General features: G+C 49.5%; 1 protein-coding gene across 1 annotated transcript; it reads left to right on the top strand.

Moving 5' to 3' along the window:
• The first annotated feature begins 4,068 nt into the window (after positions 1-4,068).
• LOC127041335 (zinc finger protein 154-like) lies at positions 4,069-27,108 on the top strand. Its single transcript, XM_050935566.1, has 11 exons — positions 4,069-4,138; positions 6,666-6,752; positions 8,332-8,553; positions 9,190-9,212; positions 10,543-10,658; positions 10,959-10,991; positions 11,855-11,959; positions 15,303-15,391; positions 18,042-18,168; positions 24,795-25,142; positions 25,227-27,108. Exons 1-11 carry the CDS (start codon positions 4,076-4,078, stop codon positions 25,754-25,756), a joined length of 1,743 nt encoding a protein of 580 aa, XP_050791523.1. The 5' UTR covers positions 4,069-4,075; the 3' UTR covers positions 25,757-27,108.
• The last annotated feature ends 180 nt before the right edge of the window (positions 27,109-27,288 follow it).

Raw genomic sequence — 27,288 nt, 5'->3', positions numbered from 1 at the left:
TCCCAAGGTTTGTGTGAGTGATTCTTTGGACACGTCTATGCTACAAAATGTGGTGGGTGTAACTAAATTACACAGCGGTGTAAAAAATTCACACACACCCCGAGCAATGCAGTTATATCAACTGAATCCTGATGCAGATAGCGCTGTGTGAACAGGAGGGCTTCTCCCAGCAACACAGCTTGGGGAGGGGCTTGGTTAGTGAAGACCCAGAGAACAGGTGGCCCATGACTCTTGCATGTGGGGAGGCTGGACGTGAGCGCTGGAAGGTCCCTAGAAGCTAGTCCACCTCTTGCTTGCTCCTCTCCTCCCCTGAGGCCTCCTTGCCTGCTGCTCGTGCCTCTACACCCTCTGCCCCAAAGTCTGCCCACCACCCGCACCTCTCGGCCCCTCCCCTGAGACCTGCTCTGCCCACCACCCACACCTCTTTGTCCCCTGTCCTGTCCACCACCCACACCTCTCTGCCCCTCCCCGAGACCTGCTCCACCCACCACCCACACCTCTTTGTCCCCTGTCCTGCCCACCACCCACACCTCTCTGCCCCTCCCCTGAGACCTGCTCCACCCACCATCCACACCTCTTTGTCCCCTGTCCTGCCCACCACCCACACCTCTCTGCCCCTCCTGTGCACCCATCCTGCCTGCCACCCACGCCTCTCTGCCCCTCACCTGAGACCTGCTCTGCCTACTACTCGCATCTCTCTTCCCCTCCCCTGACCTGCACTTCCCACCACCCACATCTCTCTGCACCTCCCCTGCCCAGCCCAGCCCAGCCCAGCCCACCGCTTGCACCTCTCTGCCCCTCCCCTGAGACCCGCGGTGCCCACCTCTTTCTTCATGCTGCTGTTGTTATTCCATGAAACATCAAGGATGGAATAAAAAGCTGAGTTTACTCCAGGGTGAGGAAAGAAAGGAGCCACCAACCCCCTGGCAAAGCTCAGTGCCTCAGAGAAAACCTGCCCCCTGCTATCACAATCACTGATGTGCTGGGGATATGATGGGAAAGGGACTGTCTGAATTAAGGCAGGCCCCAGGGGATCGGGGAAGTGGGGGGGGGGGCGAGCACTGGGGGCGGGCAGGGAAGTAACTCTCCACAAGCGGCCCCTCCTCAGCTCATCTCTGCCCACCGTGTCTGTGGCTCCCATCGCTGCTGGCCCCACTGACATCCCCCTTGGCTCTGGCTACACTCAGGAGCAGCCGATCCAGCTCCAGGAGAGCACGAGCCCCCTGGGAATGGGACAGGGGTCAAGTGTCCCAGCCAGAGCGGGAAGGGGGCAGCACAGGAGTTCTCAGACTGGGGATTACAGCCCCTTGTGGGGGGGGTGAGGTTATTATGTGGGGGGTCACAAACCGCCCAGCTCTGCAGGCAGCAGAAATGAGGGTGGCAATGGAGCAAAGTCTGCTGTGAAAAGTGATATTGACAAATGTATTCACACCCCCGGTACTGAACAGTAACTATTTTAAAAACCCTTTTCCGCTTATAACAATAATTCAATCAAAGTGTGTTCTAGGCTTAATTTAAAAGTGGTGAGAAAAGTTAAACTCATTTTAAAGAATTGGGTTATAAATTAAGCATTTAAAATAACGTTAAATATGAAAAAATGTGTTTTGAATTGATGGGGGGGGGTCGCACTCAGCACTTTGCTTTGTGCAAGAGGTCACCAGTTCAAAAAGTTTGAGAACCACTGGGTTACACAGGGAAAGAGCAAAGAGAGACACTGAAACAGGCCTGCAGGGGAACTACCCGGGAGAGGAATTCCCAGCTCACAAATCTTCCCCGCTCCATTTATTGCCCCATCCCTGGGCTGTATCGCCAGTGCTGAGGACATCACAGATCCCCCTCTCTGCCACGGGTGCTTGAACAGGTAGTTCCTTCCTGCCAGGCCTCTGCCTCACTGAATAATTGCATAAATTAATGGGTGCTCCTCCCCTCCCCCTGCTTCTTTCTGTGACCCTTCTGCCAATTGGAGTCAGCAGCAACATGGCCCAGGGTTCAATATCTTGGGGATCCTTTTTAACAACACAACACAGAACCCGCTCGAGCCCACACCACCCCTGGGTGACTCTAGAGGCAATACTTCCCCTCCCCAGCACCGAGTCTGAGGCTGTGTCTACACTACTAGTGCCAGCAATGGGTTCCACTCGACAACGATCCACAGCAGTATGGCCCGACACACATTCATTTTCATTCTCTGAGTCAGGAAACCCACAAAAGCCTCCTCTTTTGTACTGGGGCAGACAAAAATAAGGTGATACTAAATTATTCTGATTGCTAAAAGCAGGTTTAGGGGGTTGTGTATTTTTGAAAAAAAAAATCAATACTGATCCTTCTAACTAGTAGCATGAGCTAAAGAAAAGAACGCGGACAAACCTTGTCAGTAACGGCTAATGTCCTAAATGGGAAATCAGCAGCGGGGAGAACGTACAGTCTGAATGTGTATGACCCGACCCCAGCCCCCACCCCCACATAGCAGTAGCACTCTCTGTGCATTGGTGTGGTGGCTGAGTGGTTAACCAAGCAGTGACAATCCAAGGAGGTTCCCTGAATCAGTTTCACGCCTGAGGAGGTTCTGCACCAGAAAAATAAAAATTCTGTGCACAATATTTTAAAAATCTGCAAATTTTATTTGCCAATAAATAATTGTGGAGGCTCCAGCATGGTAGAGGGGAGCAGAGGCTCCTGGCTGCACAGAGGTGACAGATCACTCTACAGTCCCCTCTCTCTTCCAGGGAAACAGACTTAGTGGTGAGGCTGCACCTCTCTGCTGCCTATTCCAGGAGCCCCAAAAAGACTCCCCAAAGCTGCTCATGAGGGGTGCATGACCACTCCTGTGACTTCCCTATCAGAAAGTCAGATCAGCTGGCCCTGGGGGCTCCTGCCATTACTACCAGCAGCACAGTGGGGCTAAAACGGATTCCTGCCCACCCTCGCTCTGCACGGCGCACCACTCCCAGAAGCATCTGGCACGTTCCTGCAGGGTGTGTCTCTCACACGCTGCCCCTGCCCAAGCACCAACTCTGCCATTGGAACTGCAGCAATGGGAGCTGCAGGGGTGGTGCCTGTGGGTAGTGGTCCCAGGCGATCCCCCCTGGCCACCTCCATGTAGAAGTTGCTGCCAGATGTGGATGCAGGTCACTTTCAGGAGCTGCCCAAGATAGGTGCCACACCCCAATACTCTGCCCCAGCCCAGATCCTGCACCCAAACTCCCTCCCAGAACCTGCCACCGCCTCCCCGGCCCATCCCAGAATCTGCACCTCATGTACCCAAACTCCCTCCCAGCACCTTAGACAGAGGTTGGGGGAGGGGAAGGGGGAGGGGCAGGACTTGGACCCATTCTAGTCATCACCAAAAGTTACATAAACCTAGCAACCCTGAACTGGTGCCCCAGTCATTGCACTTTCTTGTCTTCCAGGAGGGGACTCTGTGTGGCAGGGGCTTTATTCCTTCCTTTAATCACCGTGGAAGGGTGAACAGGGAGATAATTTGTTCTTTTCTCTGCAGAGCAGACTGCAGGCAACTGGATTATTGCCAGGGCTGTAAATAAAGCCCAAGCTAGCAAAGAACAGTTTCGATCCATTGATCTCTGGGTTATGGGCCCAGCACGCTCCACGTGCACCACTCTGCTGTTGGGACAGGGGCTTCCTGGAGGATGTGTTCCCAGTGTAGCTCCCAAGCGGTGCCCTGGTGAGCTGTGCCCCCAGGATTTAGAGGCTTTAGAGGCAGGTGATTGACACGTGCTGGGTCCAAGCTCCCAGGGGATATAGATGCTTTAGAGGCAGGTGATTGACGCGTGCTGGGTCCGATCTCCAGCGCTGAACTGACACGTGCTCGCTGCATTCTCAGCCGGGGGCTCCTTGGGCTGATGGTTCAGCAGCACCAGCCCCTGCCCCTGCTTTTCCCCTGGGGAGCCCCAGCCCCTCTCCCGCCCCCTTCCCAGCTGAGGCGGGTCCCCGCTTCCCCGCCTGACCCAACCCCCCTGCAAGGGGCCCGGGGGCAGGGCCAGGCCCGGGGAGGAGCCGCCCCTTCCTGCCCCCCCGCCTCCGCCCGGCCCCGCCCCTGTGTGCCGGCAGCTGGGCCATGGCCGGGGCAGGGAGCGCAGCGCGGAGGCTGCTCCAGCCCTGCAGCCCGCGGGGCAGCGCGGTGGGGCCGCGGGCAGCGCGGGGCGGGCAGGGCCCAGGGGGCGGGGACACGCGTGGTTTGGACACGCTCCTGCCCCTGCCCCTGCCGGGAGGGGCCGCCCCGAGCTCCCCGCGGCCGGAGCGGGGCTGCCTGGGGCTGCGGGGGGCGAGTGGCCCGGGCGGAGCGGAGCGGCCCCTGCTGCGGGGCCGGGGCCACGGAGCCCGGGAGCGGCTGGGCCGGGAGCTGCAGGAGGGGCCCGGAGCGCGGCTCGGCTGCAGAGCTCGGAGCCCAGGCTGGGCCCGGGAGGGGGAGAGGGAGCCGGGGGGGGATCTGGGGTGTCGGAGCCGGGCTGGGGGGTGACGGTGGGGGAGCTTTGGGGTGTATTGGGGGGTCAGGACTAGGGGTTAGGGATGTTGGGGGGCTCCATGTTCAGATATGGCTCTGCGGGAGCTTTGGGGTGTATTGGGGGGTCAGGACTAGGGGATGGGGATGTTGGGGGGCTCCATGTTCAGATATGGCTCTGCGGGAACTTTGGGGTGTATTGAGGGGTCAGGACTAGGAGTTGGGGATGTTGGGGGGCTCCATGTTCAGATATGGCTCTGCGGGAGCTTTGGGGTGTATTGAGGGGTCAGGACTAGGGGATGGGGATGTTGGGGGGCTCCATGTTCAGATATGGCTCTGTGGGAGCTTTGGGGTGTATTGGGGGGTCAGGACTAGGGGTTGGGGATGTTGCGGGGCTCCATGTTCAGATATGGCTCTGCGGGAGCTTTGGGGTGTATTGGGGGGTCAGGACTAGGGGTTGGGGATGTTGGGGGGCTCCATGTTCAGATATGGCTCTGCGGGAGCTTTGGGGTGTATTGGGGGGGTCAGGACTAGGGGTTGGGGATGTTGGGGGGCTCCATGTTCAGATATGGCTCTGCGGGAGCTTTGGGGTGTATTGGGGGGTCAGGACTAGGGGTTGGGGATGTTGGGGGGCTCCATGTTCAGATATGGCTCTGCGGAAGCTTTGGGGTGTATTGGGGGGTCAGGACTAGGAGTTCGGGATGTTGGGGGCTCCATGTTCAGACATGGCTCTGCGGAAGCTTTGGGGTGTATTGGGGGGTCAGGACTAGGGGTTGGGGATGTTGGGGGGCTCCATGTTCAGATATGGCTCTGCGGGAGCTTTGGGGTGTATTGAGGGGTCAGGACTAGGGGTTGGGGATGTTGGGAGGGGCTCCATGTTCAGATATGGCTCTGTGGGAGCTTTGGGGTGTATTGGGGGGTCAGGACTAGGGGATGGGGATGTTGGGGGGCTCCATGTTCAGATATGGCTCTGCGGGAGCTTTGGGGTGTATTGTGGGTGAGGACTAGGGGTTGGGGATGTTGGGGGGGCTCCATGTTCAGACATGGCTCTGCAGGAGCTTTGGGGTGTATTGAGGGGTCAGGACTAGGGGATGGGGATGTTGGGGGGCTCCATGTTCAGATATGGCTCTGCGGGAACTTTGGGGTGTATTGAGGGGTCAGGACTAGGAGTTGGGGATGTTGGGGGGCTCCATGTTCAGATATGGCTCTGTGGGAGCTTTGGGGTGTATTGGGGGGTCAGGACTAGGGGTTGGGGATGTTGCGGGGCTCCATGTTCAGATATGGCTCTGCGGGAGCTTTGGGGTGTATTGGGGGGTCAGGACTAGGGGATGGAGATGTTGGGGGGCTCCATGTTCAGATATGGCTCTGCGGGAGCTTTGGGGTGTATTGGGGGGTCAGGACTAGGGGATGGGGATGTTGGGGGGCTCCATGTTCAGATATGGCTCTGCGGGAGCTTTGGGGTATATTGGGGGGTCAGGACTAGTGGTTGGGGATGTTGGGGGGCTCCATGTTCAGATATGGCTCTGCAGGAGCTTTGGGGTGTATTGAGGGGTCAGGACTAGGAGTTGGGGATGTTGGGGGGCTCCATGTTCAGACATGGCTCTGCGGGAGCTTTGGGGTGTATTGGGGGGTCAGGACTAGGGGTTCTGGATGTTGGGGGGCTCCATGTTCAGACATGGCTCTGCGGAAGCTTTGGGGTGTATTGAGGGGTCAGGACTAGGGGATGGGGATGTTGGGGGGCTCCATGTTCAGATATGGCTCTGCGGGAGCTTTGGGGTGTATTGAGGGGTCAGGACTAGGGGATGGGGATGTTGGGGGGGCTCCATGTTCAGACATGGCTCTGCGGGAGCTTTGGGGTGTATTGGGGGGTCAGGACTAGGGGATGGGGATGTTGGGGGGCTCCATGTTCAGACATGGCTCTGCGGGAGCTTTGGGGGCTGGAGCTGGGGAAAGTGGGGGACTGTCTGAAGTTGGCTGCTTGGGATGTGGGTGAGGCCTCGGGGAGCAGGGGGTTGGGCTGCAGCCCTGTCACTGCAGCCTGGGGCCCTGTGTTTTCTCTGGAAAAGCTTCTCCCTGTTTCACCATCTCCTCTCAGTCTGAGTCCCAGGGACCCTGCACAGGCGTCTGCAGGGCAGGAGGGGCCCTGAAATCTGGCAGCTGGGAGGTTTGCAGCAGTTTCTAACCCTCCCTCCCCTGCTTCTTCCAGGAGGTACCACAAAAGTATCTGGCCCCTCTGGGAAAAGAGGGAGAAGCAGCTAAAGCCGAGGAGGAGCGACAAAGTGAGGAGCTGCTGGTAGGTGCCCAGAGACCCCAGCCACTGAGGTTTGCCTGGCATAAGAATGATCTGGTGAATGCAGGGCCCACCCTGCCAGCCTCAGCCAGGGACCCATCCCCACTGGAGTCAAGGGAACCTGCAGGGTCAGACACGGGGATGACATGATGCCCTTAGGATGCAGGGGGCTGCTGGGCAGGAGAGGGTCAGTCTGTGTTAGCCAGAGCCCCTGCCCACGGACTGTCTGGATGTCACAGTGACCAGGGATCCTTTCTAGCTCCTGGGGGGTTGGGGAGGAAGGAGATGAAATGTGGGCTGCAGAGATGGAGGATTTGGCTCAGTGCAAGTTGATGAGGTTTTGGGGAGAAGTGTCCCTCCTGTTGGTGATGTACAGCTCACCCCAGCCCTGATCCCTCCTCCCTTCCTGGGATAAATGAACTTCCCATCACTCACTGCAAGAGATCTTGTGTTCTGGTAAATAACTCTGCCACCCGCCTCGAGGCGCATTTATGATGTTCCCCATTTACCGAGCAGATGAATTTCGGTGTTGATAAATGCAAAGTAATGCACATAGGAAAAGATAATATCAAATGGACATAAAATGATGGGGTCTAAATTAGCTGTTGCCACTCAAAAAAGAGATTTTGGAGTCGCTGTGGATAGTTCTCTTTAAACATCCACTCAATGTGCAGCGCCAGTCAAAAAAGCAAACAGAATGTGGGGAATCATTAGGAAAGGGATAGACAATAAAACAGAAAATATCCTATTGCCTCTATATAAATCCATGGTACCTCTACATCTTGAATACTGTGTGCAGATCTGGTCACCTCATTTCAAAAAAATATATTGGAATTGGAAAAGGCTCAGAGAAGGCCAACAAAATGATGAAGGGTCCAGAACAGCTTCCATATGAGGAGAGATTAATAAGACTGAGGCTATGGCTACACGCCGCAGCTTTTAGCGACACGTCTGTGCCGCTACAGCCGTGCTGCTAACAGGCACGCAGCATAGCTGCTGTTTGTCAGCAGGAGAGATGTGCCAGTGTAGACAAAGCCTGAGACTGTTCAGCTTGGAAAAGAGACTACTATTGGGGGGAGGGGAATATGGTAGAGGTCTATAAAATCATGACTTGTGTGGCGAAAGTAAATAAGGAAGTGTTGTTTCTGCCTCATAACACAAGAACTAGGGGTCACTCAGTGAAATGAATAGGCAGCAGATTTAAAACAAACAAAAGGAAGTATTTCTTCACAAAACGCACAGTCAACCTGTGGAACTCCTTGCCAGAGGATGTTGTGAAGCCAAGACACTAACAGGGTTCTAAAAAGAACTGGAGAGGTGCATGGAAGATAGGTCCATTAGTGGCTATTAGCCAGGATGAGCAGGGATGGTGTCCCTAACCTCTGTTTGCCAGAAGCTGGGAATGGGCGGCAGGGGATGATCACTTCATGATTCCCTGCTCTGTTCATTCCCTCTGGGGCACCTGGCATTGGCACTGTCAGAAGACAGGGTACTGGGCTAGATGGACCTTTGGTCTGACTCAGTCTGGCTATTGTTATGTTCTGTGTTCCCCTGTTACTGAGCCGCCCTCTCCCTGTTGCAGAAACAGACGGCAGCCGAGAGGCAGAAGATCGTCGGGGAGTGGCAGGAGCTGCGAGGGTGTCTGGAGGAGCAGGAGCAGCGTCTGCTGGCCCGACTGGAAGAGCTAGAGAGAGCCATTGTCCAGAGAAGGGATGAGGGCATCTGCAGCCTGTCATGGGAGATTTCCCTGCTCAGCGAGAGGGGAGGAGAGAAGGGGCAGCAGCCGCTGAGCCAACCCCTGCAGGTCAGGCTGTCATTGCAATGATCATATGCAGCATTTCTATAGGCGCTTCTGAGCTCTAGACCACAAAGCACTTTACAGAGTGGGGTCAGGGGCATTATCCCTATGAGACAAATGGGGAAAGTGAGGCAGAGGGAGGGGCAGAGCCCTGCCCAACATCACACAGTAAGTCTGGCAGCGGCGCCATGGATGGGTCCTGGGAGTCCTGGATGCTGCAGCCCCAAGACCTTCTCTCCTGGAAATTAGTCTCTGCATTGGCACTTGGAGGGTGAATCCCCTCCACCACCATGCTGAGGTCCCAAGCCAGGCCCAAGGCCCCTCGCACTGCAGGTTAATGGGTTTAGTGGGGCCAGGGGTCTTCTGGATCTCTCAGCACTGGGTGAAATTTGATTCTCAATGCAGAGAATTATCTTCTGCCTGTAAAGTGCCTGGGGAGAAGATTCCTGCAGTGGTGACCTGCCCACAGGGATTGCTGGGGCTGCGTAGGGGAAAGTCCCTGGTGAGGGGGGCAGCTGCTCTGGGAATGTAAACCTGAAATTCCCCTACTGCCCGAGGCCTCAGTAGTGACCCCTGCAGAGCAGGAGGCTTCCCCACCCTGGAACCCCCCACTGACAGCCTCCTCTTTCTCTCCCTCTTTAGGGTGTTGGGAGCACTGGGGGCAGGTAAGTCCTGGGCTCCATTTCGCTCCCCCTCATGGGCCGTTAGGTTTGATAACTGCACTGAATAGGAAGCTGCCCCCTGCCCTTGGAGCGTGTGATTCTGTCTCCCCTAGCGGCTGACTCAGGTAGGAGAAGAGCCATTTACTGTCCGATCGCTAATGAGGTCACAGCAGGGCTGCTAGACACAGGGCCGATGGGACAGATCAGGCCCGTCTCCTGGACTGATGTGGCCACGTCATGTATTCCAAGGGTGCAGAATCTCAGCTTTCACATTTGTTAAAGTGAGTTGCTGGCCCTCAGCACCTCCCTAGTGTAAACAGAGACAGCGTTGCCTTGCTGGGGTTGCCAGCAGCCTGAAACCGTAGCTCTTTGAGAGCGTGAACTCTCCAGTCTCCTGTTAATGTCATCGGGGTGTCAACTGAAATGATGACACTTTGATGTCAACATTGAATGTTCCCTGGTGATCACCTGAGCAGGTGGATCAGGGAGAGGGCGGGAGTAAAACCTTTGCAGGGTGGGAATAGGGGGTTGCTGTAGGGAGGGAAGAACAGAGGAGAGACACAATGACAAGGAAGCAAGAGAGAAATGGAGAAAGGAGGGTGGGAAAGCAAGGGAAGAACCAGCAGGGCCCTAAAGGGTGTCCGGGAAGGGGCTGTTTTCCTCCCGAGTGACACTGAGTGTGACAGACAAAGACTTGGCAAAATACTAAGAAGTAAAATTTTTTTCTGATACGAAGGGCAGATTCTCCCCTTGTTCCTTGTATATGAGTGTCCCATGGAGAGCAGTGGGTGTTCTGCTGTGAATGGAGCAGGGCACAGAGTCCTAACCTGATGCCCTGGCCACTGGCCGTAACGGACAGGGCAGTCTGGCCCTCTCTGCGAAATGAGCTGGGCAGCCCAGGGTTACTGCTTCAGCTGAAGGGCTTGAGGGTTTTGGTGTTTAAGGGCCCATGTTCATTCTCTGCTGGAGACCTGAGCTCTGTCTGTGGCCACTGTCAGCATGTAGGACCTGCCCACTCTTTGGTCTGTGTCTCCTCCCTTTCCACGTAATCCCAGTGCTGGTGGTCCTTGTTCCTGCAGTAAACTAGCGTAGGGGGTGGCTCTGCCCCCCACAGAACCAGAGCATCCCTAAGAAAGCTCCTGAACAATGTCTCCGTTCCTTGCTCTAGTGTCTCCCCACTTCCCGTCTCTCTGGGGAGCACAGGGCTGAGGTGACTCACCATGACAACGACCATCTCAGGCTACAAAGCTCAGATCCAGGTTTCCTGGAGTTTGGGGGTTGCTGGGCTCAGGATCTGGGGCTCAGGCCTATTTCTCACCCCTCCTTTCCCCAGCAGGGAGGACAGGACATTTCGGAAGCTAGAGCCATTGTTTGCAGAGCTGGAGAAGAGACTCAGCGATCTTTCTCTGAAAAGTGCCATGCTGCAGGAGGTGGTGCTGAGATTCAAAGGTGAATTGGAGTCTTGGGGTGGCGTCTCCTCTGGTTAGAGCGACCCTGGCCCTTGGGAGGAGCTGGGGACTCTAGTGATATCACTGATCCTCGGCTCCATCTCACAGCCCAGCTCAGCGAGTCAACCTTCCCCATGGAGCAGCCCTGGGAGGCTGGCTCTGTCTGCAGCGGCTGCCTTGTTGGCCTCTGATCTCTGTCACCATCTCCTAGTTAACAGCAGTTCCATTAATAAGCAATGGGGATTTCTCCATGAATGGGAGGGCCTGAATTCTCACCTCTCCCATCTTCTCCTTCCCCTAGAGACGCTGCGACGGGGGCTGGGGAGCGACACAGGTACGTGTCTGTCTCTGACTGGCCATGGGGAGATTTCAGACCAATAACCATATTAACGACAGGGAATCACAGCCTCCAGCACCTGGAAGCTGTGTAACAATGGGAAAGGATGTTACTTTCTTCTTGCACCACTATATTTTCAACTGACTTGTCTCTTAAATATTTTAGCTCAACAATATCACATAAGCATTTAAAGTGTTTTTCAGTTTTTTTTAGTACTCATTTTTTTGCCTCTGTTTTCTTTAATTATTGCATTTTTAACACTACATTAAATTTAAGAATTTTATTTTGCAGTTTTAATTGCTGTAATATTAATAGTGTTTTTAATTAAGTTTACATAGTCTGATTTTAAAGCTTTTTTTTAAAGACCACTAAGATCTTTGACAACTTTTCCTGTGTTTGAGTGGTTGCTTGACACTTTTTGAAAAAAAATACAAAAGCTGAGTTTTTTTTAAACATATTTATTTGAAAGTTTGTTAGTATAGTTAGAGATTTTAAAAAAAAATAGACTTTTTTTGTTGTGACTCTAAATTGGTAATGTATTCACATTTTTAACCTATAATTATTTTAGTGCACTATTTACGTCTTGTGAGACAGGTTGTAGCTGATTTTTACACTTTAAATAAATAAAACAGCTATTAGCATCTAATTTGGTTAAAACAGCAATTCAATGTATATATAAATATTGGCATAACCTGCACTACTTTAAGAATGCAACGTTTGTTTGGTTCTTTTAATTAACTTTTTGCTCTAACCTTTTTTTTTTATGCTTACATTATGCCTTATATTAATTTATATTTCTTGGAATGATTTTATTCATTTAAGATAGAATCTTAATTTTTTTTCTCCCAATACATTTCTAGCCATCCCGATGATGATTAATTTCTGGGAAACATCCTCAGCAGAATTATTTGAAGGTGTTGTACCAGACAGTAAAGGCACAGAGGCAGTGGCTTGTGGGAAAGAGGGTAAGTTTCATTACTAATCCTGCTCTTAAAAAGAGGCTCTTTTTAGAAAACTAGTTTAACTTACAAGCACTGAGAGACTTTAAGAAAGTCACTAATCACGGGAGCAATGGGTCCCTTTGGAACATATTTTAACTGACAAGCCCTTAGAGCCTTTCTGAGAAACAGGATAGAACTATGGTCAAAATGAAGTGCAAACTAATGAACGTGCATCATGAGGAGAAAGAGAAGGGAACACAAATTAAAATATAATGAAAACAAAGCCTCTCAGAAAGGAACTGTTATCAGTTTAGTAGCAGTGTTGCCATGTCAGGGGTGAGGTGGGAGATGATTTTCTCCCCCCACCCCATCGCTTTTTAAAAGTCCCAAAAGGAATAAAAGTAGGTGGCATAGTTAATATTTTATTATTTTGTTTACTAATTAAATCCATGTCCCTAAGGCCAAATTTGGCCTAGGTAACTTTATTGCCACATTTTCTTGTTTACCAAGCAGAGGGCTTAGTACTGGCCCTGAACTACATCATTAGCCCCCTTTTGTTTGGACTAATTTAATTTTCTGTAGTTGGTCGTCTTGCACCTGTGCATGGCTGTCATGGCTGAAAAGAATTTAACCTACTTTTCATCAACTTGTTGCTATAGGGTATTGTAAGATCTTATGAACTTTTGTCGTCTTTTTACAGTGAAGTAAGGCAGAGAGTTCAAAACGTGGGTGTTACTGGAATTAACAGTTCCCAGGGTTGGTCCATGTATGCCATTGCACTGGGCTCATTCATGCTTTGTCCGGGTACCACGTAGCACTCTCTTCCCATGCGTAGTCAATGCCGATACAAAAGAATGCTCTAGGCTTGTGTTTCTCAGCTGGTGGTTTGTGACCCCCGGGGGCTCAGGAAAGGCAGTCAGGAGGCTGTGAGATGTTGAGTATTTCATTATGATCTAAAGCAAAGAAAATCTCACTCCCCCACTCCTGCACTCCCCTGTTCATTGTGACCAGTGTTCTCTGTCAGCCTCTTGAAATATACAAGTTATATATAGACTCAGCACGGATACATGTTGTATTCTTACTTTTATAGCAAATGTTCAGGGGTCAGAAAAGATTTGGCTTCCAATAAGTGGTGCTTGCTTACTTATCTCAGCTGTGAAATGAGGCAGTTTGCAGGTGTGCACAGTAACCCTTTCATTGCCTGTATCCCAGCCAGCGAGTCTGAAAGCCCTGCGGTGGTTAGTAGAAATGGGGACGAAGCAGAAAGTTTTGATGCAAACCGGCATTGAGTGCGGTCAGCGATCGCAGGAGAGCAAAGGAACCCAGTGATCGTTGGTCACTAAGTCTCCCAGGCAGAGGGAGGGGAGGGGGGGAAAGAGAAGACAGAAAATGAAGGAGAAATAAGTAGGGGGTTGGAAGTTCACAAGCTCCCAAACCTGCGCACATCCAGTCATAGAGTCTGTCATGGGATAAATCCCCACTCTGAAGCTTAGCGCCCAAAGGATGGGGTACCAGCATGAATTCCTCTAAGCTCAATTACCAGCTTAGTACTTGTAGCGCTGCCACCAACCAGGAATTCCAGTGCCTGGTACACTCTGGTCCCCCCAGAACCTTGCCCAGGGACCCCCAAGACCCAGCCCCTCTGGATCTTAACACAAGGAAAGTAAACCCTTTCCCCCACTGTTGCCTCTCCCAGACTTCCCCTCCCTGGATTACCCTGGAAGATCACTGTGTGATTCAAACTCCTTGAATCTTAAAACAGAGAGGAAAATTCACCTTCCCCCTCCTTCTCTCTCCCCCTCCCAGACTCTCCCTGAGAGAGAAAGTAATCTTAACACAGAGAGAAATTTACCTCTTTTCCCCCCTTCCCTCCTTTCCCCACCAATTCCCTGGCGAAACCAGACCCAGTCCACTGCGGTCTCACACCAGAATAAAAGAAAACAATCAGGTTCTTCAACAAGAAAAGCTTTTAATTAAAGAAAGAAAAACAGTAAAAATTATCTTTGTAAATTTAAAATGGAATAGGTACAGGGTCTCTCAGCTATAGACACTGGGATACCCTCCCAGCCTAAGTATACAAGTACAAATTAAAATCTGTTCAGCCAAATACACATTTGCAAATAAAGAAAACAAACATAAGCCTAACTCGCCTTATCTACCTAGTACTTACTATTCTGAGCACATATAAGAGACTGTATCAGGGAGATTGGAGAGAAACCTGGTTGCTCGTCTGGTCACTCTCAGAACCCAGAGAGAACAAGAACCAAACACTAACAGCACACACAAAAACTTCCCTCCCTCAAGATTTGAAAGTATCCTGTCCTCTGATTGGTCCTCTGGTCAGGTGACAGCCAGGCTCACTGAACTTGTTAACCCTTTACAGGCAAAAGAGACATGAAGTACTTCTGTTCTATTAACCCTTAACTATCTGTTTATGACAGAGTCATAAAGTCTAAGGCCAGAAGGGACCACTGGATCATCTGGTCTGACCTCCTGTCTAGCACTGGCTGCCAACACCCCCCAGTACCCGCCCACTAAACTCAACAGCTGGAGTGAGACCAAAGTCTTGCAGCCCAGAGGAGACTAGACTATTATATGCCCCAGGCAGAGAATAGGAGGGACCGAGGTGCCCCAGTGCCCCAGACCCCTGCAGTGGCAGGGAAATGATTAAGTGAGATATTTCTGGGTGATCCTAGTGAGTGCCCCACACCCCACGCTGCAGAGGAAGATGGAAAAACCCCCAGATCACCTACAACCTGACCCAAGGGGGAAATTTCTTCCCCATCCCACCTATAATGATCAGTTAGACTCTGAGCATGGGAGCACAAAGAGAGAGAGAGAGAGATTCACCCTGCCCAATATCCTGTCTTCTTCTCTGGCTGTTCCTGAAGCTTCAGAAGAAAGAGATAAAAGAACCCTCCAAAAATATATAGGGGGGAAAAATCCCTTCCTGACCCCTAGCAGTTATGGGTGAAACTCTGAAGCATGAGGGTGAGGAACATAATACATAAAATGGAAGTGAGCCCCACTTCATGGTCCACTATTTGTCTCTATTGACCAAGCCTTCCAGCTATCACTAGCAAACTTCATTTAATTTACTGCACCTACACTGGGCAGACTTTGTCCTGTCCCTGCCTCCGCCTGCTCCCCACCGTTGGGGGAGTTGCCCTCAGGGTTTTAAAACTAGCGCAGTGGGTTTAGCACTGGTGGGAAGGGCCGGGTCTGGGCTGTGATAAAGTGAAGGAATGTTTTCCCAGCATGTGAGTCAGAAACATCTTGTGCAGGGAAAGGGCCAGGGAAGATCATGGTGTGACAAGAACTAAAGGTCCTTCTGAAATCTTCTCTGTCACCCTTCTCACCCTGACAGGCGGCAGAGTAACGCCCACCTTTGGCTCCAGATTGTCCCAGCCTCCCAGGGTCCAGGGAAGGGAACTGGCTGTAGTGGAGCCAGTCCAGGTAGGGATTATTGCGGGGTGGCTAGTGGGTTCCTGCTGGAGGGGGAGGGGCAGGAAATACTGAGGGCTGGGATCTTTGGGGAAGCTCAGTGTGGAGGTGGGATGGGGGCAGGAAATACTCAGGGTGGAGAAAGGGAGGGGGACAAGGCATGTGACAAACTTGCTGGGAATTGTTTAACCCAAGTCCTGGATTCTAGGAACAGACCCATGGGGTTTGGGGGAGGAAATTACCCTATTTGTGGAATGGGGCTGGTGGGGGAATCCTGGACAGCGCTGGGGAAAACGTATCAGATTCCCAGTGCAAGAACATGAACCTACTGGCCAGAGGCTGCTAGGAGCTATAAAAAATGGAAACTAGGTCAGATTACAAAGGATGAATATAGGCAAATAACACAGGAATGCAGAGGCAAGATTAGAAAGGCAATGGCACAAAATGAGCTCAAACTAGCTGTGGGAATAAAGGGAAACAAGAAGACTTTTTATCAATACATTAGAAGCAAGAGGAAGACCAAGGACAGGGTAGGCCCACTGCTCAGTGAGGAGGGGGAAACAGTAATGGGAGACTTGGAAATGGCAGAGATGCTTACTGACTTCTTTGTTTCGTTCTTCACTGAGAAGTCTGAAGGAATGTCTAATATAGTGAATGCTTACGGGAAGAGGATAGGTTTAGAAGATAAGATAAAAAAAGAGCAAGTAAAATATCACTTAGAAAAGTTAGATGCCTGCAAGTCACCAGGGCCTGATGAAATGCATCCTAGAATACTCAAGGAGTTAATAGAGAAGGTATCTGAGCCTCTAGCTATTATCTTTGGGAAATCATGGGAGACGGGAGATTCCAGAAGACTGGAAGGGGGCAAATATAGTGCCCATCTATAAAAAGGGAAATAAAAACAACCCAGGAAACTACAGACCAGTTAGTTTAACTTCTGTGCCAGGGAAGATAATGGAGCAGATAATTAAAGAAATCATCTGCAAACACTTGGAAGGTGGTAAGGTGATAGGGAATAGCCAGCATGGATTTGTAAAGAACAAATCGTGTCAAACTAATCTGATCGCATTCTTTGATAGGATAACGAGCCTTGTGGATAAGGGAGAAGCGGTGGATGTGATATACCTAGACTTTAGTAAGGCATTTGATCGGTCTCGCATGATATTCTTATAGATAAACTAGGAAAGTACAATTTAGATGGGGCTACAATAAGGTGGGTGCATAACTGGCTGGATAACCGTACTCAGAGAATAGTTGTTAATGGCTCCCAATCCTGCTGGAAAGGTATAACAAATGGGGTTCCGCAGGGGTCTGTTTTGGGACCGGCTCTGTTCAATATCTTCATCAACGATTTAGATGTTGGCATAGAAAGTACGCTTATTAAGTTTGCGGACGATACCAGACAGGGAGGGATTGCAACTGCTTTGGAGGACAGGGTCAAACTTCAAAACGATCTGGACAAATTGGAGAAATGGTCTGAGGTGAACAGGATGAAGTTCAATAAAGATAAATGCAAAGTGCTCCACTTAGGAAGGAACAATCAGTTTCACACATACAGAATGGGAGGAGACTGTCTAGGAAGGAGTATGGCAGAAAGAGATCTAGGGGTCATAGTGGACCACAAGCTTAATATGAGTCAACAGTGCGATACTGTTGGAAAAAAAGCAAACGTGATTCTGGGATGCATTAACAGGTGTATTGTAAACAAGACACGAGAAGTCATTCTTCCGCTTTCCTCTGTGCTGGTCAGGCCTCAGCTGGAGTATTGTGTCCAGTTCTGGGTACCACATTTCAAGAAAGATGTGGAGAAATTGGAGAGGGTCCAGAGAAGAGCAACGAGAATGATTAAAGGTCTTGAGAACATGACCTATGAAGGAAGGCTGAAGGAATTGAGTTTGTTTAGTTTGGAAAAGAGAAGACTGAGAGGGGACATAATAGCAGTTTTCAGGTATCTAAAAGGGTGTCATCAGGAGGAGGGAGAAAACTTGTTCACCTTAGCCTCCAATGATAGAACAAGAAGCAATGGGCTTAAACTGCAGCAAGGGAGATTTAGGTTGGACATTAGGAGAAAGTTCCTAACTGTCAGGGTAGTTAAACACTGGAATAGATTGCCTAGGGAAGCTGTGGAATCTCCATCTCTGGAGATATTTAAGAGTAGGTTAGATAAATATCTATTAGGGATGGTCTAGACAGTATTTGGTCCTGCCATGAGGGCAGGGGACTGGACTCGATGACCTCTCGAGGTCCCTTCCAGTCTATGAGTCTATGAGATTGGAAGGAGGGGTGGGAGGTGACCCACCAGTGGGGCCTAGAGTAGATAACCCCTCCCCTTCCTTCCAGCTGCCGGCAATGGGAAATCTGTTGGGATTCCTACTGGGGAGCTGACCCTGGAGCCTGCTGGGGGCCCCATCCCCCACATCAGCCTCTGGCTTGTAGGTGTGTGATGGATGAGAAGACCCTTCCCCCTCTGTCTGCTGGGGGGGTGAGGGGATCTCTATCTTCTCTCCTGTTTTGCCTCCTGGCTGCTCTGAGCAGGGTGGGGGTGGGACCCTGCTGACTGTCTCTCTCTCAGAGCTTCCATTTGATTGGCTCCTCTCTCCCATGAATAATGGGGCTGTGAGTGGGGCAGCAGGTTGTGAGTGGAGGGCTCTTGCTCTTTCAGGGGCCGGTGACCTTCGAGGAGGTGGCTGTGTATTTCACCAGGGAAGAGTGGGCTCTGCTGGACCCCCGTCAAAGAGCCCTCTGCAGAGACGTCATGCGGGAGAACTATGAGAATGTGACCTCGCTGGGTAAGGATTCCCATCCCCTCCGTTTTTAGAACGGGAAATGAAGAATTAAGGTTCACGCCACCCCCACAATGCCTCCTCTGCTCTTCCCTGTCTCAGCAACAGCCCACTGAGTGTATTGAAATGAGGCAGACTAGGTCTCTCAAGGTTCCTGTGCACCTTCCTTCATATCACAGTCACACCTCTGCCAAGCTGCTCCAACTCCTCCCTTCACCATCCAGTTACAGCTACGGCTGACCCAGTGCACATGGCTGGAGGCATGTGGAGAAATGCTGGGATTCCCATCTGTGAACACAACACAAACAATGGCACATTCTTAGTCCTTCATAGCTATATTGGAATCATAGATTTTATGGCCAGAAAGGACTATTAAGTCATCTAATCTGACCTCTTGTAAAACCAGGTCATAGAATTTCATCCAGTTACTGCTGTACTGAGCTGAATACCTTGTGTTGGACTCAATCGCCCCCAGAAATGCATCCACTGCGACTTGAAGACTTCAAGAAATGGAGAAACCTCCACTTCCTTTGTTAGTTTGTTAACCTTTGCACCAGACTTACTGAGCCATTCCTAGTGGCTAGTACCAGCTGCAGGGCCAGGGGCAGAGTTAAGGTTGCATTTTAGGGGTGATGTGTATGGTCTGCATGAGAGAGTTTTCCAGCATAATTATATCAATTAAGGATGTGTTCTTTTGCATCCCTAACAAACAGAGCTATGCTGACAAAACTTTGCAGCTCAGAAGAGGCCAGAGTGGATTTTAAAACACTTTCCAAAATTTCAGGGCTGAGAGCAATATTTTAATCAGGGGAAACGTCTAAGAGGAACTCCTTCAGAATGCAAACAAAACGCACAATACACCTAGTCTGAAAGTAAACAGTGGTACGGCTCCGACTCAGATGAATGGGTGTAGCTCAGAGGCAGTGGCCACAGGATGTCCTCTTGACCCAACCAGCCAATGACTATGAGAGCAGTGTGAGGTTCCTATTCAGGAGTTCTTGGCGGGTAGGGGAAAGAAGAGCAGGGAGCAGTGGGAGTGGAGAAGATGATGGGAGCTAGTGCTTGTGGGGTGCCACAAGGTAGGGAAGGCTGAGTGTAGTGGGAGGAAAGGGATAGGTATGTGGAAGACTACAGGGAATCAGGGAGGGATGGGTACCATGGAAGGAAGCAGAGGTGAGGAATCAGAGACAGAATCTCCTGGGAACAGGGAGTGTGGTAGTTTGGGGGAGTGGGAGCCTGGGAATGGAGAAAGGTGATGGAGATCCCAGCAGTGGTGCTGTTGGAGTGGGGGGTATTGGGTAGGAGATGTGGGATACTTGGAAGTGGAAAAGACTGAGGATAGTGGGAAGAGGATGGGGAGTGTTTGGTCCAAGGAGCAGGAAGGATCTGGTGGCAGTGGGAAGGGAAGGTGTCAGGGAGGCAGAGATTTGGGGCCTTCCACTGAGAATGCTTTTGCCATAGTCTCTAATGACTTCTCCCTAAGCAAAGCTCAGAACCAATGCTCCACCCTTATTCTTCTTGACCCGTCAGCCGCCTTTAATACCACTGACCATGGTCGTCGTCTTGACATCTTGTCTGCTTCCTGGTTCTCCTCCTACCTCTGTAACCACTACTTCAGCGTGTCCTTAGGAAGATCGTCCTCACCCCCACTCCATTTTTCTGTGGGGGTTCTACAGGGCTCAGTCCTTGGTCACTTCCTCTGTACTTTATCTCTGGGAAATCTCACCCCCAAATACAAATTCAGCTACTGTCCGTATGCTGATGAATCACAGATCTACCGCTCTACTCCAGACGTGTCTTCCTCTGTCCAAACTGAAATCTCCGCCTCTCTCTGATGACTCCTCATGGATGGCTAGCCATCAACTCAAGCTCAACAGCTCATCAAATGTTGATAACAGAGCTCTTAATCCCCCAAGCCAGCCCCCCATCTCCTTTCTTGCTGTTCAGCCCAGAATTAGTTGATGAAATCTCAGAGCCTCTGGCAATATTTGCAAACTCAGATGACAGAAGGGGTCCCAGAAGACTGGAGAAGGGTTAACATAGTGCCCATCTTTACAAAGGGGAAAAAGGAGAAGCTGGAGCCTAGTCAGCCTGACCTCAGTACCAGGGAAGCTACTAGAGCAATGTATAAAACATTCAATTTGCGAATACCCAGAGGATGAAGGGGTAACCGATAGCAGCCAGCATGGATTTACTAGGAACACAGCATGACAAACCAGCCTGATATCCTTCTTTGATAGGGCAACCGGTTTGGTGGCTAAAATGGACCTGGACTTCAGAAAGGCTTTTGACACAGTCCCATGAGTAAGCTGGAGAAATGCAGGCTCAACAGAACTCCCATTAAGTGGATATATAATTGGTTACACAACCGCAAACAAAGAATAACTATTATTGGAATGATGTCACATTGCAGGGATTTCTCAAATGGGGTTTCACAGGGATCTGTTTTGTGTCTGTTGCTATTTAACATCTTCATTAATGACCTGGATGTAGGAATAGAGAGCATACTGATCAAATTTGCAGATGACACTGAGCTGGGTAGGTGGTTGTCAACACTTTGGAGGATAGAGCAAAACTTGAAAGAGATTGTGATAAATTGGTGACCTGGGCTATAGACGTCAATGACATTCAACAAAGACAAGTGTAAGGTGCTACACTTCGGGAAGAAAAACCCAGTGCACAAATCCTGACTGGGAGATAACTGGCATGGCAGCAGCACCACTGAGAAGTTTCTGGAAGTTGTGGTGGATCACAGCCTCAACATGAAGTCAACAGCGTGATGGTAATGCAAAAAGAAGCAAATGCATTAAGAGAAACATAGCATGCAAATCACAGGTGGTGATAGTACTGCTCTACTCAGCACTGGTTAGGCCTCAGGGGGAGTCCTGCATCCAGTTTTGGTCACCAGTGACTAGACAGGATGTAGAGAAACTGGAAAGAATCCAGAGGCAAATGACAAAGATGATCAAAGGGATGGAACACAAACCAGTGAGCAAAGGCTGATGGAATTGGATGTATTTAGTTTGGAAATGAGTTAATCAGCGATCTTCAAATACTCAAAAGGCTGTGTGAGCGTGTGTGGCCATTCCTCCTGGTCTGTCTCAGGACAGAGCTGCAAAGTCTCCAATCCCAGGCCCTCAGACAGGGTGGGGTAGCAAACAATTAGAGGCGTTGCCCAGGTCAAGCACCAAACAGTCTAGCATCCTTGCTTGGCGGCCAGTCGACCAACACAGGCCTCCTGGCCAAAGGCGGGGTGACAGGAGGTAGGGGGACCCTGGCCCACCTGACTCCACTGGGTCCCAGCCCCTGGTCCTAACAGTGGCAGTGTAATATGCCACTGGATCAAGAGGGGTCCACCACAACACCCTTACTTAGTGTCAGGCCAACACTCAGCCAGACGATGGTCTAATTTCCCTGGGCTACTTACTACAATCCCCAAGGTTTGGTACCTCTGGCCTCCATTTCCCCAGGGATTGGTGGTCTGTGGCAGCCCCATCAGCTCATTGGCACCTCGACTGGCTGGTGATCCTGGGAGCTTTGGCCAGTCCTCTGGTGGCAGCCCTAGTGGGTCCTCAGTGTCCCACTCTGGCAGCGGGTGATAAGCGTCTGTCTCCTTCGGCAGCTCCAGCCCAACTGAGCTGCAGGGCCCCCTCTTGTACTTCTGCTTCCTGTCCTCATCTTCCAGAGGGGTAGAGGTGGCTTTCCTGGCTCTGTAGCCCAACAGGCAGGTTGTGGTCCCTGCTGGTCTTCCCCGCTACAGGCTGCCATACAGAGGATGGAGAACAGTTCTTCTTTCTTGTCACAGAGGGCAGGAGAAGAAGCAGGGGGTTCAAACTACAGCACAGCAGATTTAGATTAAATCTCAGGAACAACTTCCTAACTGGAAGAACAGTAGGACTATGGAACAGACGCCTAGGGCGGTGGTGGAAAGTTATTCACTGGAGGCTTTCAAAAGGAGGCTGGTTTAGTCACAGCAAATCCTGCACCTTGGCAGGGGGTTAGACTAGATGACCTTTGCGGTCCCTTTTAACTCTATGGTTCTAAGGGGAACCGGGGTTCACCCTTGGAAAAAGCTAAAGCGAGCGTGTCACTCATTAAGGGTATGTCTGCACTGCGTCTGGAAGCTGCCTCCCAGCCAGAGTCCATGCTGACTCACTACAAATAACGATGTAGGCGCTGTTGGTTGGGTTGTAGCTTGGGTTCTAAAGCCAGAGGTTGAGGGGGGTGGGTGGGCTGGATGGTCTGAACTCCAAGCAGAGCGCTAACATCAAAGCAATGTCTCCACAGCCATTTTTAATGCACTAGCGTGAGACTCAGCCTGGAAGGCAGCCGACTCCCTGATGCACCTTAGACGTACCCTAAAGAGGGCGGTCCCAAGGGAGACTGTATGAACGTTGGGTCACCTAACCCTGTAAATCCATGACCCAGCCCCCTCCCTTGGCACCCTGTCACCGAGCCTTAGCGAGTCACAACTGAGGATGCCAAATTCAGGACGAACTGCTGAGAAATAGGGCAAACACAACCCATAACTGGTGGTTATTCTTTTATAAGTTTCAGAGTAGCAGCCGTGTTAGTCTGTATCCACAAAAAGAACAGGAGTACTTGTGGCACCTAAGAAACTAACATTTATTTGAGCATAAGCATGCATCCGATAAAGTGGGCTGTAGCCTATGAAAGCTTATGCTTAAATAAATTTCTTAGTCTCTAAGGTGCCACAAGTACTCCTTTTATAAGATAGATCAAACCAGCCACAAAAGTAACTTCTGTTTCACCGCACTGGCTAACAAGAAAACATAAAGGCAGTTTTCTCAGGCATTCTGGTTCTTATAACACCACCAAACACACTGGATTCAGAGATGAGTGGTTCTTTACAACCAGTGTCATTAAATGATAGTTTCTTCTGATCCCAAAGGGCCAGCCGCTCCCACGTCAATATACAACTTAAAACTCACCCAAAAATCATGCTGGTGCCAATCCTTTAGTATGTAATATCTAAAGGTTTATTCATAAAAAGAAAGAAAGGTGAGAGTTAGAATTGGCTAAGGGAATCAATTACATCCAGTAATGGCAAAGTTCTTGGTTCAGGGTTATAGCAGTGGTGGAATAAATTGTTGGCTTAAGTCAAGTCTCTGGAGTACATGCACAGCTGCGATGGGTCATTCAGTCCTTTGCTCAGAGCTTCAATCTGTAGCAAAGTTCTTCCAGAGGTAAGAAGCAGGATTGAAGCCAAAATGGAGGTGTTTCCAGGACCTTTTATAGCTTTTGCCGTGTGGAAGGCATCCCATGGTTCTTATTGTGGAAAATTAGAACAACAGGATGGAGTTTGGAGTCACATGGGCAAGTCACATGTTCATGCCCAGTTTCCCTCAGTCATTGCAGGAGGCCATTACCTAGATTCCAGACAGCACATTTCCATGACGGTTCACTCAGTGTAGATGAGCTTCTCCCACGATCCGCTGTCAACCAAGTGTGTCTTGATGAACCACTTAATTTGAAAGTCCCTCCAAGATGTGCTAGCTAGCTGCCTTGTGGGCATTACCCTGTTATGCTTATAAGAAGCATACAGCATCTTTTACAGGGAAAAAGGCAATACGCCGCATTTATTGAAAATAGAACAATTCGCATATGTGTTCAGTCACACACCACACACACTGTCCTGCCAGTCAGTATTACAGTTACCAGTCCAGAGTCTAGAGCACCTAGTGGCCAGCTAGGTTGATCATGGGTAGGAGGAGCTGGGTTCCGTTGGTCATGACACGATGCTCCGCGGAAGTCTTGGCAGGATGAACCCAAAGTTTCATGGCAAGGCACCTTGTTTATATAGTGATTTTCCTTCATTGGGACCAATGAGTTTTGCACTGTCATGCTGTATTCAATTGTTTGACAGTGCTTGTTATCTTAAATTGTCCTTCTCATCCTTTATCTTATTCTTTAATTAAGTCCCTCAGGGAGCTCTCCCAGGCTGGTTTTGATCACAGCTATCTTATCCCCACTGATAGGTGCCTGTCTCATCTTTAGAATCATCAGTCTGCCCTCCTCTGACATTTCAATAGGAGCATGTTGCAGCCTCCTGGTGCCCTTGCGTCTTTCTTCAGTTCTTCCCTCATACATATGGTTCAGCGATAACCTTCACACTTATCTCTTAACATGTACATTCCTTATTCACACATAAAACAGAATTAATTTACACAGAACATTTTACACAGGAACATCAAATTGCCATGCAAAAGAAAACAACCATGGCATTCTTTTACTTATTTTAAAATGCTAAACATACAACAAATTGGTGACCCTCAAAGGTCTGTTACTGCCTTGAAATCAGTCCAGACACAGATTCTGGCTGATGTATCTCTACCCACTGGCCCATTAGCCATTCCTTTCTGTTACTCAAAAAGGGTGGCTGGCAGGATGTGCTTAGATCATACACCAATACACTTAATGCACGCTGCATAACTATTAGTTATCCTTCATTCCAAATTATATAAAATACAAACATAAAATCCTACTACAACATTTGGGGGAAGAGTTTGGGGGAGTTCAGTTCCTGATTTTTGTTTGACCTCTCTCCAGTACTTATTTTGGTTTGGCCTTCCCCTTTCCATCCCTGTCTGAGGTTTGTGTCTCTATCACAGCAGGTGATGCAATGGTACGTGAGAAAGAGGAGCAGAATTCTCTGCAGGAAAATGTTGAGCAAGTGGATAAACACAGAGAATTATCGCAAAGATCGAAAAGGAATGTGTCCAGGAGTCATGAGCAGGGAAACTCCTGTGAGAGTCATCACAGACCAGAAAAAGAGCAGGGAAACCAGCCAGGGGAGAAAGTGGGTAAATTAATTTCACGAGAAGGAACTCAGAAGGACCTCAAGGAAACCACAACACAGCAGGAAATCCTTATGAGAAAGAGCAAAAATACATGCACTGAGTGTGGGAAAAACTTACGTGACTATTCAGCCCGTAAAGAGCATCATAGAATCCACACAAGTGAGAAACCCTATGAATGCAGTGAGTGTGGGAAAACCTTCAAGCACAGCTCACATCTTATTTCCCATCAGAGAATCCACACAGGGGAAAAGCCCCATGGATGCAGTGAGTGTGGGAAAACCTTCAAGTGCAGCTCACATCTTATTTCCCATCAGAGAATCCACACAGGGGAGCGGCCCTATGAATGCAGTGAGTGTGGGAAAAATTTCACTCACAGATTCAGCCTTATTAATCATCAGAGAAGCCACATGGGGGAAAGGCCCTTTAAATGCCATGAGTGTGGAAAGTGCTTCATTAACACCTCAACTCTTTCTAAACATCAGAGAATCCACACAGGGCAGAGGCCCTATGAATGTAGTGAGTGTGGGAAAAACTTCACTCATAGATCAGGCCTTTCTGAACATCAGAGAATCCACACTGGGAAGAGGCCGTATGAATGCAACGAGTGTGGGAAAACTTTCAATCGGAGCTCAAACCTTATTACTCATCAGAGAATCCACACAGGAGAGCGACCCTATGAATGCAGTGAGTGTGGGAAAACCTTCGCTTGGCACTCAGCCCATGTTAGTCATCAGAGAATCTGCCAGGGAGCTCAACACCATAAAAACCTCTAGGGCAGGGCTGCACAACTCGTAAAGCAGTGAGGGCCATATTACTCCAAAGAAACATCTGAAGGCTGAACTCCCCTCCCCACTCAGCACCGACAGAACACCACCCCCACCAAAACACACACACACACAGTGCTGCCTGCACTGTGGAAACAAACCCTCCTTCCCCAGTGCCACCCCGCTGAAACAGCTGTGGGCCAAAAAGGAAGATTGAGGGAATACTTTATTAAGAATTTTTCAATTAAAGCAAACAATTTTTTAATTTTTTTTTTAATGAATCAGGGAAAAATGAAAAACACCTGTTTTGTTGAAAGAAAATTTTGTACTTTTCATAATTACCTTGCAAATTTAATGAGAGATATTACATCTCTTTTGGACAACAAGCTTGTCGTATTCAGGGGTCATATCTGAAGTGGATATTTTCATTATGTCTTCCAAATGGTCGTCAGTCAGAGAAGAACATTGCTTGTTTTTATTCATGTTCGTGGTGGAAAATGATTTTTCACATATGTAGGTGCTTCCGAAAATGCTGAATGTTTTCAGTGCAACTTCAATAAGATTCTTGTATTTTTCATCATGCAGACTTTTGTAGAAGTCCCACAGGCTGCTTTCTCTGTGCTTATATCGGTAAACTGCCGAACATTAAAGTTCAGTAACCTCCAAATGCAAATCTACTGGCACTTCCTCTGGATCCACAGAAAAGGGATCTTCAATCAGCTTCAACTGGACATCGTCGTCTTTAGACAAAGTAAGTCTTCTGTCAAATTCTTCAATCAAAAGATTGATGTGCTTTGCATATTTTTCTCCTAACTCAGCGTGTTTGTGCTGAGGGATACACTGTGTACAAGTGGGATAGTGACACATTTCACCTTTTGACAGCCGACTTCTGAAAAGTTTCAATTTCATTTTGAAAGCTTTCACTGCTGCACACATTTGAAATATAAGTTGATTTTTTTCCCTTTGAAGTTGAATGTTGAGATCATTCAGGTGTGCTGTAATATCACAAAAGAAAAAGAGATCTTGATTCCAGGACTCATTTTCAAGCTCTGGGAATTTTATTGGCCCATTTTCTACGAATTTTGCTACCTCCTCTTTCAAAGGAATGAAACGGCGGAGCACTTTTCCTCGACTCAACCACCTCACTTCCGTATGGTACATCAAGTGACTGCACTCAGTGTTTACCCCTTCAAGAAGGGCTCGGAATATCCTATGTTTTAGTCCTCTAGAACGGATGTAGTTTACAATGGAAACTATCACTGACGTTACATGCTCAGATTTTAAGACTTTCTACACAAAACCTGCTGATGTAAATGCAGTGATGTTTGGTTATTTGTCTCCCAATAAATTCTTCAAGAAGAGTAACTGCTCCAACATTTTTTTCCACACATAGCTGGAGCACTATCAGTACAAATGGCCATCAAGTTTGTGAAATCTAATCCTGACTTATCATTCATGCACTTTATCACTTCACTGGAGATTTCTTTTCCGGTTGTGTGACCTGTCATGGAGCACATGCCAGCAAGTTCTTCAGTAATTTC

This window comes from Gopherus flavomarginatus, assembly GCF_025201925.1.
Source record: "Gopherus flavomarginatus isolate rGopFla2 chromosome 13 unlocalized genomic scaffold, rGopFla2.mat.asm SUPER_13_unloc_2, whole genome shotgun sequence".
Lineage (NCBI taxonomy): Eukaryota > Metazoa > Chordata > Testudines > Testudinidae > Gopherus > Gopherus flavomarginatus.
Note: the sequence above shows the minus strand (reverse complement) of the source record. Positions and strands in the feature narration are given on the sequence as shown.

Coding starts and splice junctions, on each gene's coding strand:
- LOC127041335 (XM_050935566.1), top strand. CDS start 4,076: ATGGCCGGGGCAGGGAGCGCAGCGCGGAGGCTGCTCCAGCCCTGCAGC. Junction 8,554..9,189: donor CGCTGAGCCAACCCCTGCAG/GTCAGGCTGTCA, acceptor CTCCCTCTTTAG/GGTGTTGGGAGCACTGGGGG. Junction 9,213..10,542: donor GTTGGGAGCACTGGGGGCAG/GTAAGTCCTGGG, acceptor TCCTTTCCCCAG/CAGGGAGGACAGGACATTTC.